The sequence below is a fragment of the Mesoplodon densirostris genome, chromosome X, assembly GCF_025265405.1.
Source record: "Mesoplodon densirostris isolate mMesDen1 chromosome X, mMesDen1 primary haplotype, whole genome shotgun sequence".
Taxonomy (NCBI): domain Eukaryota; kingdom Metazoa; phylum Chordata; class Mammalia; order Artiodactyla; family Ziphiidae; genus Mesoplodon; species Mesoplodon densirostris.
Window position 1 is genome coordinate 73,413,146 of NC_082681.1, and position 17,609 is coordinate 73,430,754.

Consider the following 17,609-nt stretch of genomic DNA (forward strand, 5'->3'; position numbering starts at 1 on the left):
GCACTAATTAATTTGAAACAGTTACCCAGACAGATTATCAAGTTATATAAGACTGGGCAGCAGTACATTTGCAAATATGGAGTAGAAACACTGGACAGGAAGTAAAGAAATCTAGCTTTTAAACAGCTTTTAGTCCTTACTTTGTTTCTGTCTAGCTATGTGACCATAGGCAAATCAGTGAACCTCTTTGGACCTGTTTCTTTATTCTAATGTGAGTGCATTGGATTAAACCACCTCAGTGTTCCTTTCAGCACTACTGTTCTATGATGTAAAATATTAAAGATGTATTTCAATTTTGAATGGATATCATTTATGATATACAGGTTTGGTGTTGAATTAGATCAATTGAAATGCAGAGTGTTTTTTAGTCAGATTTCTAAAGAAGCTATGAAATGCTTGTGGAAGCCATTATAGCTGAAAATTGTTTAATAATATGCATTGAAATATTTTTTTAGAAAGAACACACTTGAAACAATTATGTTAATATCAGATCTTGATTTAAGTGGGTTCTGCCCAATTTTGAGCAAGGATGAGATGAACAACTGTAATAGTATGCTAATATTATAGAAAGTCAAAACCAAAGGGACCTTAGATACCATTTAGTCACTCCCTTCATTTTGACTGCTAAAGAAAACCTGCCCTAGAGAGGTGAAGCAATTTACTGAAGGTTATTCCAAGGAAATTCCTACAGGTTTCCTATTTAGCTGCAAATTTCCTATGGATTAGGTTTCACTTCAGGATACAAATTACTCCCTGGAGAAATGGAAACCATAGTTAGTGTGTCTTGATTGCTTCCTGATATCTAGATTGCAGGGATTTAGGGAAGGGGAAATGGGGCGTTGTTGCTTATAATTAGAGTTTCAGTTTTGCAAGATGAAAAGAATTCTGGAGGTTGGTTGCACAACAGTGTGAATGAACTTAACAGTACTGAACTATACGTTTAAAAATGGTAAAGAAAGTATATTTTATGTATATTTTACCACAACTCAAAATTAAGACAAATACTATTGCCTTGGCACCAACCCCATATTAGCATATCCTTACTGACACCACTTTGTATTTGATCATTGTCCTGAAAATGATTACAGCTGAATAGAGTATGACTCATGGTGGGAATGTTGGAGTATGGTCTTCAGACTCTTTGGGTGACAATTTAAGAACATGCAGATAAACCCTGCCTTCAGAATCAGTGATGAGTATATTCCTATGAGTGCTGTATAAATAATGACTTCCAGCTGAAGAAAAAAAAAAACTAAGATATGTTGGCTCCACCAAATACCCAGACTCAGAAATGATGCATTTGGTCTGAACCTTTCAGTTTATAATGCCTGGCTGTGGCTCTGTGGCTAGCAGTTGTACCTAGAGAACTTTGGGTCTGAAGTTCTTTTTATGATCATCAAATAAATGCAATATATTCTCTCCCTCCAAACACAGCTCGAACATTATAGCTTCCTGGAAGCTTTCCTGACCTCCCAGTTTGGGTTTTATACCCTTCCTCTCTTCTTCGGTGCATCTCTGTTATCCTATCTTGTAATTGCCCTGTCCCTCCCATAAACTGTAAATTCCTTGGGAACAGAGACATTGTCTTACTCATCTCTGTATACTCCTTTTCTAAAATGCATGCATAGTACACACTCAGTAAATTTTCACTGATTGAATAAAGAAAAAAAGTCTTTACTTTCAAGTTGCAGTCTTGTGGTGGAAACAAACGTAAACAAATGCAATCCTAGTGGGAAAATATGTCTTATATCATGGATACAGAGAAGGGTTTGATCACTTTCTTGAGGTTGAGTGGGAGGGGAAGGGAGAGGTTTCTGTGATAGGAATTGAAATTTTTTTTTTTTTTTTTTTTTTTTTTTTTTTTTTTGCGGTACGCGGGCCTCTCACTGTTGTGGCCTCTCCCGTTGCGGAGCACAGGCTCCGGATGCGCAGGCTCAGCGGCCATGGCTCACGGGCCCAGCCGCTCTGCGGCATGTGGGGTCCTCCCGGACCGGGGCACGAACCCGTGTCCCCTGCATCGGCAGGCGGACTCCCAACCACTGCACCACCAGGGAAGCCCAGGAATTGAAATCTTAAAGGATGATTGATTAGTTCACAAGATACGTTTTTAAAGTACTGAAATGCCAAATTACTCTTATCAGTATAGTATCATTTTAGTACTTTAAAAAAAATCTAAAATCAGAGTCATTTACATCCCAAATCATACCCAAAGAGTTACATGGTATGTGACAATTTCTAAATGAACAAAAATGCACTACTTTAAAAATATTCTTACTATTCTTATCCCTTTGCCTGTTTTACGAAGTCTTCTAAGGTATCTCATTTTAATAACCAATTCTCAAGTTATTAGTAACTTTGAACATATTTTCTCTTATTTCTTAGTCATTTGTATATCCCTTAGAACCAATTTGGGCCTTTGTCTAATTCCAAAGGTCTTCCATAGTCTTCTTAGAATTGAGGTAGAGAAACTTTATGGAAACAGAAAGAGAAGATAGGGACTTCCTGGTGGCACAGTGGTTAAGAATTTGCCTACCAATGCAGGGGACATGGGTTCAATCCCTGGCCCAGGAAGGTCCCACATGCCACAGAGCAACTACGCCCGTGTGCCACAACTACTGAGCCTGTGAGAGCTCGTGCACCAGAACTACTGAGCCTGCTTGTTGCAACTGCTGAAGCCCGTGCGCCTAGAGCCTGTGCTCTGCAAAAGAGAAGACACTGCAATGATGAGCCCATACACCACAACAAAGAGTAGCCCCCACTGGCCGCAACTAGAGAAAGCCCGTGTGCAGCAACGAAGACGCAACACAGCCAAAAACTTTTTAAAAAAAGGAAAGAAAGAGGGCTTCCCTGGTGGCGCAGTGGTTGAGAGTCCGCCTGCTGATGCAGGAGACACGGGTTCGTGCCCCGGTCCGGGAAGATCCCACATGCCGCGGAGCGGCTGGGCCCGTGAGCCATGGCCGCTGAGCCTGCGCGTCCGGAGCCTGTGCTCCGCAACGGGAGAGGCCACAATGGTGAGAGGCCCGCATACGGCAAAAAAAAAAAAAAAAAGGAAAGAAAGAAAGAAAGCAAAAGAGAAGATAGTAGGGAAATCTGAGGTGAAAAAGAAAAAGGATGGAGGCAGGTTTCCAGGACCCCTGAAACCCAAATGCTTCTCTTCCTCCATGGTTAGATTTCCTGCTCTTACCTCTCTTTCTTTCCCTCAAAGGTCAAATTCATTCTCACAAGTCTGACCCCTCCTCACCTCTTTTAATCAAGATTTTCTTCCTTATTCATTCTATTTGGAAAGACTCGAGCCAGACATACAAGGGATCCTTAATCCTAGTTCCTGGTCCTTTTACAGGTGTAACAACATCTGAGGACATGTAGATGACTATGACAATTTTATCTCAGATTTTAATAAAATACCAATGTTTTGATAATATACAAAATACTAAAATATCAGTACAACCATTTTGCTCTAGTATCATACATATTATTGACAGATTCAAGTTCCAACAGCTTAGCAGAAGAAAGGAAGATGGAATTCCCTGATAGTAATTAGATAGTTCTATCAAATGTTAATTCAAATTAAGATAGTATCAGGAATAAATGTAATAAAAGATGTGCAAGACATATTGACTAGAAACTACAAAACATTGTTGAGAGAAATTAAAGAGCACAAATAGGAACTTCCCTGGCAGTCCAGTGGTTAAGACTCCGCACTTCCACTGCAGGGGGCACAGGTTTGATCCCTGGTTGGGGAACCCGGACCCCACATGCCACGTGGCATGGCTAAAATAAATAAATAAAGAACACAAATAAGGGATATACCCTGTTCACAGATTTTAAAATTCAATGTTCAGCTATGCCCCAATAAAAATTCTTTAAAACTTTTTTTTTAACTTTTAAGGAAATAAAAGAATTCTTTCAGTTGAAATGTGTATGAACTTTGAACAATAATAACCCTTTACAAGTTACTTCCTACAGTTATAACACTAAGTAACATCAAAAATGAAATATGCTAAACTTTCTCAAAAAAATACAATTTAATGTTGCAAAGCTCTCAATTTTCATATCAACTCCAATAAAAATTATAGCATATTTTTTTGTGTGTGAAGGTTGAAATTTATATGGAAATGTGAAGGGCCAAAAATAGCTAAGATAAATATTAGCCATAAAAAAGGACGAAATAATGGCATTTGCAGTGACATGGATGGACCTAGAGACTGTCATACTGAGTGAAGTAAGTCAGAGAAAGACAAATATCACATGATATCACTTATATGTGGAATCAAATAAAAGGTACAAATGAACCTACTTACAAATCAAATAGAATCACAGATGTAGAAGACAAACTTATAGTTACCAAGGGGAAAAGGGGGAGGGGAGGGATAAATTGGGAGATTGGGATCGACATATACACACTACTATATATAAAATAGATAACTAATAAGAACCTACTGTATAGCACAGGGAACTCTACTCAATACTCTGTAATGACCTATATAGGAATAGAATCTAAAATAGAGTGGATATATGTATAACTGATTCACTTTGCTGTACAGCAGAAACTAACACAACATTGTAAATCATCTATACTCTAATAAAGATTAATTAAAATGTTGCATAACAATCAAAAACAAAACAAAACAAAACAAAAAATAGCTAACATAGAAAAATGACAGAGTAAACAGTTCAGAGGGCCCATCCCTCCACAGAAACACTGAAAAAGATAAGTAAAGACTGCCAGAATCAACTTTGTTGTAACTCTGGAAAATAGGCAAAGGTTTGAAACAACCAAGTGAATGCTAAATCAGAAAAAGTTTCCTTTAGAAAAAGGAAACTTAAGCATGGTAGGAGAACTTTGTGGTGTTTTAGCCTCACCCTGTCCCCCCATGTTGGTGTGGCAGAGTTTTGAAGATGGCATTCTGTGTTCCCAGTTTGGGTAGCTGGTCCCAAAGAGAGCAGAGCAGACCTTGTTTCCAAGAAATTGTGTTTGTCTGTTTTGACCTGTCTGTGGGTTCCCTAAGAAATGACACAAGAGGCTTGCCTCAGTTTTGCCCAGCTCAGAAATCATTCAGGACAGAAAAGCAGCTATCCTCAAAAATGTTAAAAGACAAATGAACAAGCCACTGCTGCCTGAGGCAAAACATTGCTGTTGTGGCAATCAATAGATGTGTCAAAAGTCTAGGAGCAAAAGTTGAGAAGCGACTTACTTTGGGAAACAAAAGCTTTATATACCCATAACAGGATGCATGCTCAGAATAGACTTAATAGTTCTCTAAGCTTTTACCTCTGACTATTCTTTATGCTCAGTGTAAGCAGGAAGTGAAAGCTAAGGCAGAGTTGTAAACAGACTGGCTAAGTGTTGAAGGACTGTACCAAGACAGGGCCGATCTGCAAAGATTGAAAGAGGGTTTTTGTTTTGGTTTTTTTGCCTCCAGGTGTTTAAGGAAATCGTTCTCATATCACTAGATGACCACTAAGCTAGTAAACCAGAGACTTCAATGTCTGCATATGACAAAGAATACAGTCTTTACACCAATAGTTTAGGAAGTTCACTAAGCAAAAACTATAACCTACAACATGCAGAAACAACAGCTAATGGGAAAGGAGGAGAATATGATTTCCAGAGTTACCACATTATAATATTCAAAATGTCCAATTTTCAGCAAAAAATGATGTGGCACATGAAGGAATAAGAATATAGGAGGAATAGAAGGAATAAGGAATAGAAGGAATAAGAATATAGCCCATTCACAGTGGAAACATAGAAATTAACAGAAACTATACCTCAGGAAGCCCAGACATTGGACTTACTAGAAAAATATTTTAAATCAGCTATTTAAAATATGTTCAGAGAGCTAAAGGAAATCATACCCAAAAAATAAAGGAGGGCTTCCCTGGTGGTGCAGTGGCTGAGAGTCTACCTGCCGATGTAGGGGACACAGGTTCATGCCCTGGTCTGGGAAGATCCCACATGCCGCAGAGCAGCTAGGCCCGTGAACCATGGCCGCTGAGCCTGCACGTCTGGAGTCTGTGCTCTGCAACGGGAGAGGCCACATCAGTGAGAGGCCCATGTACAGAAAAAAAAGATAAATAAATAAATAAAATAAAGGAAACGAGGTAAACTGTGTATCACCAAACAGAGGATATCAGTAAAGAAAGAGAATAACAACAGAATGATAATTATATGAGGTAAAGGATGTGTTAAGTAACCCTATTGTGGTAAACATTTCACAATATATATGTGTATGAAATCATCATGTTGTGCACCTTAAACTTACACAATGTTATCTGTCAATTATATCTCAATAAAGCTGGAAAAAAGTAAAACACATTACTCATGGGGAGAATAAAGATATAAAAAAATAGAAATTCTTGATCTGAAAGATACATTAGTGGAAAAAATTTACTAGAGGGCTTCAAAAACATATTTGAGCAGACAGAAGAAATAAATAGTGGGCATGAAGATGAGTTGATTACAATTATCCAATTGGAGAAACAGGAAAAAAAAAGAATGAAGAAAATTAACAGAACCTAAGAGACCTGGGGGACAGCATCAAGAACACCAATATACAAATAATGAGAGTCCCAGCAGAAGAGGAGAGAGAGAAAAGGCAGAAAGAAAGAATGGCTGAAACCTTCCCAAATTTGATGGAAGACATGAGTCTACACATCAAGAAGCTCATCGAACTCTAAGTAAAATAAACACAGAGATCCACACCAAGACAGACAGACAAAGAATCTTGAAAGTACCAAGACAAAAATGATTTTTCACTTTGAAGAGATGCTCAATAAGACTAACAGAAAGGAATACACTGCAAAAAATCAATTAAACACAAAAGTAAGCAGTAATGGAGGAAACAAAGAACAGAGTATATATGACATATAGAAATCAAATAGCAAAATAGCAGAAGTAAGTCCTTCCTTATCACTAATTACTTAAATGTAAATGGGTTAAATTCTCCAGTAAGAACACAGAGAATGGCAAAATGGATTTTTAAAAACCCCCACCATCCAACTATAGGCTGTGTACAAGAGACTCACTTTCACTTTTTTCTTTTTTCTTTATTGAAGTATAGTTGCTGTACAATATTATATAAGTTACAGGTGTACAATACAGTGATTCACAATTTTCAAAGGTTATACTCCATTTATAGCTCTTGTAAAATATTTGCTATATTCCCCGTGTTGTACAATATATCTCTGTAGCTTATTTAATTTATTTATTTATTATTATTTATTTTATTTATTATTTAGTTTTGGCTGCATTGGGTATTTGTTGCTGCGCGCAGGCTTTCTCTAGTTGCAGCGAGCAGGGGCTCCTCTTCATTGCAGTGTGCGGGCTTCTCATTGTAGTGGCTTCTCATTGTGGAGCACAGGCTCTACGCATGCGGACTTCAGTAGTTTTGGTGCGCAGGCTCAGTAGTTGTGGCTTGTGGACTCTAGAGCACAGGCTCAGTAGTTGTGGCACACGGGCTTAGTTGCTCCATGACATGTGGGATCTTCCCGGACCCGTGTCTCCTGCATTGGCAGGCAGATTCTTAACCACTATGCCACCAGGGAAGTCCCCTGTAGCTTATTTCATACCTAACAGTTTGTACCTCTTAATCCCCTAACCCTGTATTGTCCCTCCCCACTTCTTTCTCCCCACTGGTAACCACCTGTTTGTTCTCTATATCTGTGAGAAGTGACTCACTTTAGATGTAGACACAAATAGCTAAAAAATGAAAGGATGGAAAAAGATATTCCATGTAAATAGTAACCAAAGAGAGCTGGGGTAGCTATACTAATATCAGAAAAAATAGACTTTAAGTCAAAAATTGTTACAAAAGACAATAAAGACATTATATATTGATAAAAGGGTCAATCCATCAAGAGAATATGATAAGTATAAACATATGCACCTAACAATATTGCCCGAAAATATATGAAGAAAATATTGATAGACTTGATGGGAGAAATAGTAAACAATTCTACAGTAGTAGTTGGAGACTTCAGTACTCCACTTTTAATAATGAGTAGAACAACCAGAAAGAAGATCATTAAGGAAACAGAGTCCTTGGACAACACTATAAACCAACTAGACTGACAGACTTACACAGAACACTTCACCTAACAAAGGCAGAATTCACACTTTTATCATATGCACATGGAACATTCTCCAGGTTAGACTATATATTAGGCCACAAACAAGAATCAGTAAATTTTAAAAGACTGAAATCATACTAAATATCTTCCATGATTACAATGGAACACAACCAGAAATCAATAACAAGAAAATTTGGAAAATTCATAAATATGTGGAAATTAAGCAGTGTAACCTTAAACAATCAATAGGTCAAAGAAGAAACCACAAAGGAAATTAGAAAATATTTTGAGATGAGTGAAAACAAGAATATATCATACAAAAACACAGAATGGGGCTTCCCTGGTGGCGCAGTGGTTGGGGGTCTGCCTGCCAATGCAGGGGACATGGGTTCGTTCCCTGGTCTGGGGGGATCCCGCATGCCGCGGAGCGGTTGGGCCCGTGAGCCATGACCGCTGGGCCTGCGTGTCCGGAGCCTGTGGTCCGCAGCAGGAGAGGCCATAATGGTGGGAGGCCTGCGTACTGCAAAAAAAAAAAAAAAAAAAAAAAAAAAAAAAAAAAAACACAGAATGTAGTGAAAGCATTGCTCAGGGAAAATTATACCTGTAAATGTCTACATTAAAAAGAAGAAAAATCTCAAATCAATAACCTAACATTACAGCTTAACTAGAAAAGAAGAAACTATATGTATAGAAGAAACTAGATATAGAAGATATGTAGAAGAAATTACACCCAAAGCTAGCAGACGGAAGGAAATACTAAAGATTAGATTAGAATGGAGATACACAAAATAGAGAATAGAAAAACAACAGAGAAAATCAACAAATGAAATATTGGCTTTTTGAAAATACCAACAAATTATTAGGTTGCCTTAGGTTTAGAGTCTTCAAAAAATATTGCATAATTTATTCAACTCCCACTGGTTTATGAGAAGGAAACATTATTTTATTTGGAGCTTTAAGATTAATCTTGCTTGGTGTACTTTTTAAAATTGAGGTATAATTGACATACGATATTATATTAGTTTCAGGTGTACAATATAATGATTCGATATTTGTGGATGTTGCAAAATGATCACCACAATAAGTCTAGTTAATATCCATCAGCATGCATAGTTACCATTTCTTTTCATGTGATGAGAACTTTTAAGATTTATTCTTAGCAAGTTTCAAATATGCAATGCAGTATCATTAGCTATAGTCACCATGGTGTACATTATATCCCCATGACATTTATTTTATAACTGGAAGTTTGTACCTGTTTTACTTTTAAATATTCTGTTCTCCCCCATAATTTTCATAAAGTGAATGGAGAGGTCGTTTTAATATATCTTTTATGTTAAAAAACCTAAACAGACCTATGAGGAAAAGTGAATTATTTTATGATTTTTAATTATATTCATTTTAAATGGACTTTATTTTTTGAGCAGTTTTAGTTTTACAGGAAAATTGAGCAGAGAGTACAGATCTTTGTCATATGCCACCTAACCACCCCTCCAGTTTTCCCTATTATTTTATTTATTTATTTATTTATTTATTTATTTATTTATTTATTTATTTATTGGCTGCATTGGTTCTTCATTGCTGCTCGCGGGCTTTCTCTAGTTTCGGCGAGTGAGGGCTACTCTTTGTTGTGGTGTGTGGGCTTCTCATTTCAGTGGCTTTTCTTGTTGTGCAGCACGGGCTCTGGGCATGTTGGCTCTAGAGCACAGGCTCAGTAGTTGTGGAGCAGGGGCTTAGTTGCTCCACATCATGTGGGATCTTCCCGGACCAGGGCTGGAATCCGTGTCCTCTGCATTGGCAGGCAGACTCTTAACCACTGCACCATCAGGGAAGCCCCTGTGTTGGGTCTTAGTTGCGGCATGCAGGATCTTTTCGTTGCAGCATTGGGTTCTCTTGTTGAGACGCATGAACTCAGTAGTTGTGGCGTGCAGGCTTAGTTGCCCCGTGGCATGTGGGATCTTAGTTCCCTGACCAGGGATCGAAGCCAAGTCCCCTGCATTGGAAGGCAGATTCTTAACCACTGGACCACCAGGGAAGTCCCTCCCCTATTATTAATTACTTGAATTAGTGTGGTATATTTGTGACAATTGATGAACCTACATTGATACATCACTATCACCCAGAATCCATAGTTTACATTAGGGTTCACTCTTGGTGTTGTACATTCTATGGGTTTGGACAAATGTATCATGACAAGTATCTACTATTATAGTACCATACAGAATAGTTTCACTGCTGTAAAAATCCTCTGTGCTCTTCTTCATCGATCCCTCCCCCAACAACCCCTGACAACCACTGATCCTTTTATTGTCTCCATAGATTTGCCTTTTTCAGAATATCAGATAGTTGGAATTATACAGTATATAGCTTTTTAGATTGGCTTCTTTCCCTTAGTAATAGGCATTTAAGTTTCCTCCATGTATTTTCATGGCTTGATATCTAATTTCTTTTAGGACTGAATAACATACCACTGTCTGGCTGCACCACAGTTTATTTATCCATTCACCTACTGAAGGACATCTTGGTTGCTTCCAGGTTTTGGAAACTATGAATAAAGTTGGTATAAACATCTGTGTGCATGTTTTGGTGTGGATGTCATTTTCCAATTCATTTGTGCATTCATTCCTGCCAGTGTGGGATCATAAAAGTATGTTTAGCCTTAGGGTTGGTAAGAAACTTTCCAAAGTGTCCGTACCATTTTCCATTCCTACCAGCAATGAATGAGAGTTCCTGTTGTTCCATATTCTCATTGGCGTTTGTTGTTGTCAGTGTTTTGGATTAGCCATTCTAATAGTTGTGTAGTGGTATATCATTGTTCTTTTAATTTGCAATTCCCCAGTGACATATGATGTTGAGCATTTTTTCATAAGCTTATTTGCTATCAGTATATCTTCTTTGATGGGGTGTGTCTTTGGTTCTTTTGCCCAAGAAGTACCCAATCTTAAAACTGGGACTTTGTTTTCTTATTGCTGAGATGTAAGAGTTCTTTGTGTATTTTGGACATCAGTCCTTTATCAGATATGTTTTGCAAAGATTTTCTCCCAATCTGTGGCTAATCTTTTCATTAGCTTAGTAGTGTCTTTTGCTAGCACCATTTGTTGAAGACCGTCCTTTCCCTGTTGAATTGCCTTTGGTCCTTTGCCACAGATCAATTGACACTGTTTGTGTGGGATTATTTCTGGCCTCTCTGTTCTTCCATTGATCTATTTGTCTGTTCTTTCACCAATATCACACTGTCTTAATTTTAAATTCACATTCATTTTTTGAACAGGAAATACACCCACATGTATTTATAAAATATAAAAGGTGCAAAGAGTATATAGTGTAGTGAAGTTTCCTCCTGCCCTGGTCCCCCCACTCCCAGGTTATCTTCTCCAGGTAATCACTATTACTAATATAATTTTCATTCTTTCAGAGTTATTTTACTTCTTATCCTCTCTCTTTCTCATTCTCACTCTGGCTCTAACTCTTGCTCTTCCTCTCTCCCCAACACAAATATTAAAATACAGTGTTATGCAACTTGCTGTTTTTTTCTTTTAAGAATATAACTAGAAAAAATCTCATATATATACATCTATACCTGCCTTTTAAAAAAAGTTTTTATTTGGTAAAAAAGCATGTAATATTAAATTTACCATTTTAACCATTTTAAGTGTACAGTTCAGCAGTGTTATGTATATTTAGATTGTTGTGATCTCTAGGACTATTTAATCTTGAAAAATTGAAACTTTATACCCATTAAAAACTAATGCCCTCTCCTTTACCCATCTCCCCAGCCCTTGTCAACCACTTTCTACTTTCCATTTATAGGATTTTAACTATTTAAAATACTTCATATGAGTGGAACCATACAGCATTTGTCCTTTTGTGAGTGACATTTTGCTTAGCATAATATCTTCAAGGTTCATCCATGTTGTAGTGTACGAAAGGATTGCCTTCTTTTTTAAGGCTGCATAATATTCCATTTTCTTTATTCGTTCATCTGCCAATGGACATTTGGGTTGCTTCCACCTCCTGACTATTGTGAAAAATGCTAGAATGAACATCAGTGGGCAATTATCTCTTTGAGACCCTGCTTTCAATTATCTTGGTTATATACCCAGAAGTGGAATTGTTGGATCATATGGTAATTCTCTTTTTAACTTTTTGAGGAACCTCCATACTGTTTTCAATAGCAGCTTCACCATTTTATATTCCCAGCAACAGTGCACAAGGATTCCCTTTTTACTGTGTCCTTGCCAGCATTTAAAAATAATAATTAATTTATTTTTGGTTGCCTTGGGTCTTCATTGCTTTACACAGGCGTTCTCTAGTTGCCGCGAGTGGGGGCTGCTCTTCATTGTGTGTGCGGGTTCTTCATTGTGGTGGCTTCTCTTGTTGTGGAGCATGGGCTCTAGGCACGCAGGCTTCAGTAGTTGTGGCACGCAGGCTCAGTAGTTGTGGCACACGGGCTTAGTTGCTCCATGGCATGTGGGATCTTCCCAGACAAGGGCTCAAACCCGTGTCCCCTGCATTGGCAGGCAGATTCTTAACCACTGTGCCACCAGTTAAATCCCTTGCCAGCATTTCTTATCTCTTTTCTTTCTGATGATAGTCATTCCAACAGCCTGAAATAATACCTCACTGAGATTTTGATTTGAATTTCTCTTTTGATTAGTGGCATTGAACATCTTTTCATATGTTTGTTGGCCATTCGTATATCTTCTTTAGAGAACTGCCTATCCAATTCCTTTGTCCATTTTTTATTCTTTATTTGTCATTGCTGTTAATTGTAGAAGTTCCTTATATATTCTGGATATTAACCCCTTATCACATATAGGATTTGCAAATATTTTCTCCCATTCTGTAAGTTGCCTTTTTACACTGTTGATAGTTTCCTTTTAAGTGCATAAGTTTTAAAATCTGATATAGTCCCATTTATCGTTTTTACTTTCATTGCTTGTGCTTTTGCTGTCACATCCAAGAAACCAGTTGCCAAATTAAATAACCTAAAGCTTTCCCCTTATCTTTTCTTTTAGGAATGTTACAGGTTTAGGTCTCTAAGCCATTTTGTGGTAGTCTTTGTATATGGTATAAGTTAAGGGTACTACTTCACTCTTTTGCAGCTGGATATCCTATTTTCCCAACACCATTTATTGAAGAGACTATCCTTTCCCCATTGTGTAGTCTTGGCACCTTGGTTGAAAATCATTTGGCCATATATGCAAGGGTTTATTTCTGGGCTCTCTTTTCTGTTGCATTTTCTATATTATGCCAATACCACACAGTCTTGATTACTGTTGCTTGGTAGTATATTTTGAAATCGGGAAGAGTATGGTCTCCAATTTTGCTCTTCTTTTTCAAGACTGAGTTGGCTATTAAGGTTCCTTGAGCTTCCATTTAATTTTGGGATTTTTTTTCTATTTCTGCAAAGAATGCCACTGGGATTTTAATACAGACTTCATTAAATCTGTAAGTCTTTTTAGCTAGTAGGACATTTTAACAACAGTCAATCTTGCAGTCCATGAGCATGAGATGTCTTTCCATTCTTTTTGTCTTTCTCTGATTTCTTTTTAGCAATGCTTTATAGACTTCAGTGTGCAAGTCTTTCACAGCCTTTGTTAAGTTTATTCCTAAGTATTTTATCCCTTTTGATGCTATAGAAAATGAGATTGTTTTCTTAATTTCCTTTTTGGATTGGTTGTTGTTAGTGCATAGAAACACAAGTGATTTTTGAAAAAATTTTATATTAAGGACTTATGTGGTATTATGTTATATGGATAGCATAGTTTATTTCACCAGTCCTCTATTGAGGAACATCTATGTTGTTTCTAAATCTTTGATGTTACAATGAATAGTCTTGTGGACAACTCATTTTTCACATGTAGAGTTTATCTGTTAGATAAATTCCTAGAAGTTAAATTTCTGGATTAAAGGATATATACATTCAAAATTTCATGGTTATCACCAAAGCATTATGATTTTGACATAAGATAATCAGAATTTGTGATGCTGTTTATTTAAAATTATGAGAGTATCTATTTTTTCATCTAACTTTCACTTTAAAGGTAATTTACCTTGTCTTTCTTCGAAAGCAAATAAGTAGATTCACAAATCACACATTTATGGTCAAGAGTCCAAGAAAGGGGTCTGTGTTGATTTCTGTGGCAACTTGATGAAAAAGTGAAAGTGATGTGTACCAGTGAATTTTTTCTAAAATACAGCTGAAGGAAAGTCTTTGAAAATTATATGTTGAAAGTGATCCCCCTATAAATACATCAGTAAAACTTTGTTAGTCATCCTTTAATAGCAAATATATTCTCTTTATGATTCATAAATAGTGAGTTATTTTATACTTCTAAAATTCTGTGATTATAATTTTGTTATTAAGATGTTTTTCTATTTGTGGAATTTGCCATTTAAAGCTGCTTAGTGTTGTCTTGTCCCCAAGAGCTCGTTTGAAAGTTGTGTGACGTCTCCTAACGGAGTGGATCTCCTTTCAAATTAACTGCATTTACTAACGAGGAAAACATAACTTCTGTAAATTGTATGTTTAAGTAATATTTAATGTATAAAAGACAAGAAGAAAATCAGTATTCCAGATACAGAAGGCTGGTTTCTACAGTTGGCAATGGTACTTCAGTATCTGAAAGATGACTTGAAATGTGTACAGGCTTCTCTTGATTAAAAAGTTGCCCAAGTCTATCAGATTATCAAAGTGTTCCATTAAAAAAATGCTCATCACTTGCTATTCCGGTAGAAAGCAGCAACCTTGTCACCTAAACACAACAGGAGCTCTTGCAGATTTCAGGAAAAAGCGAGTAGAATGAACTTTATTTATGGCAGAATAAATTTAGAAATGAAACTTGAAACTATTTGATTTTAGAGAACTGATTTATGACTTGCAGAGATTACCAATAGACAAATTATAGAACGTGAAAACTGGACAGGCTTTTATTCTATTTTTATTTATTTACTCTGGCCACACTGCACAGCTTGTGGGATCTTAGTTCCTTGACCAGGGATCGAACCCTGGCCCTCGGCAGCGAAAGCACAGAGCCCTAACCACTGGACAGCCAGGGAATTCCCTGGAAAGGCTTTTAGAGATGATACAGCCAAACCTCTGTAACGAGGTGGAAATAGACCTAGATTGGTTAGTTTGTGAGCCAAACATCACATCAGACTGGGGAAATGGTCCACGTGTGTGTTCCAAGCTGCAATTTATTCAATACTGAAAAAGTTGTGTGCAGATCTCAAGTTGGTCTTATGTTTTATATTTATAATATATAAATATATAAATATATATATATATATATATGTAAGCATGCTGGAATGATTAATATTATATATAAATCATCAAGGAAAGTAAAGAACTTGATAACCTGGAACATAGGAAAGAAAATGTATAGGATGGCCACATAGATTAGTGGTTAAGAGTGTGGTGTCTGATCGGAATCTTGGCTCCACTACTGTGGGACTTTGTGTTTTGGTTTCCTCGTCTAGAAAATGTAGGTAACAAGCGGCTGTCTGACTCAAAGGGTATAAGGATTACCTGAGACAATCTGGATAAAGGATTAGTATAGTGCTGGGTATATAGTAAACTCTCAATAAATGTAAATTGCTGTCCTTGTTTTGTCAATATGTCAAAGAAAAGAGGACGGATTAAAAAGCATTTTCAGAATAAAGTCAAAATACGTCACTAGCACTTTCAGGTCAATGGGACTGAATTGGACCCCCTATGAAAAGGTGGAGGGGATCAAATGACGTAGACCGCCTTAGCAACAGGCCCCCAAAGAAGGTGAATTTCTGTACCCAATAGGCATCTGCGCTGCGGAGAAGGCAGCCAATGGATGATGGAAAGAGGAAGAGGGAGGACGCGCCAATTCTGCTGCCTGAGCCTCGGCCCAACAAAATGGCGGCGGCGGCGGCGTCGCTTTGTTTCCGCGGCTCCTGCGGAGGTGGCAGCGGTGGCGGCCTTTGAGCTGTGGGGAGGATCCAGCGCCAGCTGTAGTGACGACTAAGAGTCCAGTGCATTTCTGTCGTAACTGGGCACCGGGGAGCGCAGAGTGGCGCCCTACGGTCGCTGAAGCCGACGAGGCGTTGAAGCGAAAACATGACTGCTGAGCCCATGAGGTAAAACACGACCCCGTCTCACGGATCCTAGTGGTTTCGGCCTACGCGCCTTCTGAGCCGGGTGTTTGGGAAAGCTTTGGCTTGGTGGGTTAGGCATGTGTTTTGCTGAGCGGAAAGAGGCATCGTTTTCTCCTTAGGTGAGGAGGGTTTCGGGGTTTCGGCGGTAGGCTCCAATCCGGGGTGGGGGTGGGGGGGCGCGGCCTGGCGTGTCGGGCGCTTTCTCCAGCCTCCCTGAACCGCGGAGCTTAGTTGGCCTCCTCTGTTTATTCTTTGGTGCTTGTGGAATTGAGACCCTGAAGTGGGAGGCGGTTTTTGGTATCCCGGTCTTTCTTCCTAATCTTTGGGCCTAGAGACTGCTAGGGGAAGAAGGGGCGGGGGGGTGAGGGGTGGGAAGAGGGGGAGGGGCGGTCGGGAGGATGTGAGATCCTGGGACGACTTAGTGGCGTTTGGACTGCTGAAGACGGGAAGTAACCCGGCCTTGCGGACTTTTATTTTTTTTTCTGCAGCCCCTGGGGACAAGCCCATTTTGTGGGGTGAACGGGTGGGTCTTGCCAGTATTCCTTCTCTACCCCGGACCCTGAGGGGTATCCTTGGATTTACCTCTAGGCAAAGGGATACTAACGCAGGGCTTTGCTTCCAGAGGACCCCAGTGTACTACATTTTGTGTAGTCCAGCTTTAATGGGTGGTAAGGCAGTCCTTAGATGTTTCTCCACTTTACGGGCAAATTTTGAGCAAAAGTAATTAGACCTTATTTTTGTTTATTTATTTATATATTCCAAGAGGGGTGGGGAGCACGTTAACATGGGTTGATGGGAAGTAAGATCTACTGCAAGGAAGCAGTGCCTGGCAGGCCACTTCTTACCAATCAAGCACGTTTATATTAGGTTGAGGCTGCTTTTCTCTTGTGCTTCTGATTTGCCTCTTGATAGTGTCTAAAAATAATGGGTTGTTAATATGAAATGTATACCACTTTTACACAGGTGACTGGCTTGTTTTTCAGACAGTTTGACATTTGACTTTTCATCCCTTGTGAATTAAGTAATTTTTCTGTTCTGAGATGTATCCTTGGCGCCTAGTGGCAAAGTAAAATTACAGGGATCATAGATCAGAATTGCATTCGTAGTTGGCAGAATATGCTTTTGAGTAACTATTAGGATGGTGTATATATATGTGTGTGTATATATATATGTGTGTATATATATGTATATATATACACATATATATATACATCATCTTAATAGTATATAGGTATATATGTTTTTAGAGCACTTTACCTAGTATATAGAATTTGGGAATAAACCTATGATATTTACTGTGCCTATTTTTCTGCATTAACAAGCAGTAGATGGAAGACGTTTTCCTTCCTTTGAGGAAAAATAATGCACTTTAGTTCTTAGATTATAGATCTCTAGTTGTGTAAGGA

General features: G+C 38.3%; 1 protein-coding gene across 6 annotated transcripts in view; it reads left to right on the plus strand.

The window, feature by feature from the left end:
• Positions 1-15,955: 15,955 nt before the first annotated feature.
• ATRX (ATRX chromatin remodeler) overlaps positions 15,956-17,609 on the plus strand; it is a 236,528-nt gene continuing 234,874 nt past the window's right edge. For all 6 annotated transcript variants that reach the window (XM_060088120.1, XM_060088116.1, XM_060088118.1 and 3 more), the window contains exon 1: positions 15,956-16,185. Coding sequence is in view for 5 of the 6 variants with exons in the window: in XM_060088116.1 (XP_059944099.1) it covers positions 16,166-16,185 (20 nt within the window). In the remaining variant the exon portion in view is untranslated. The remainder of the gene's footprint in view (positions 16,186-17,609) is intronic.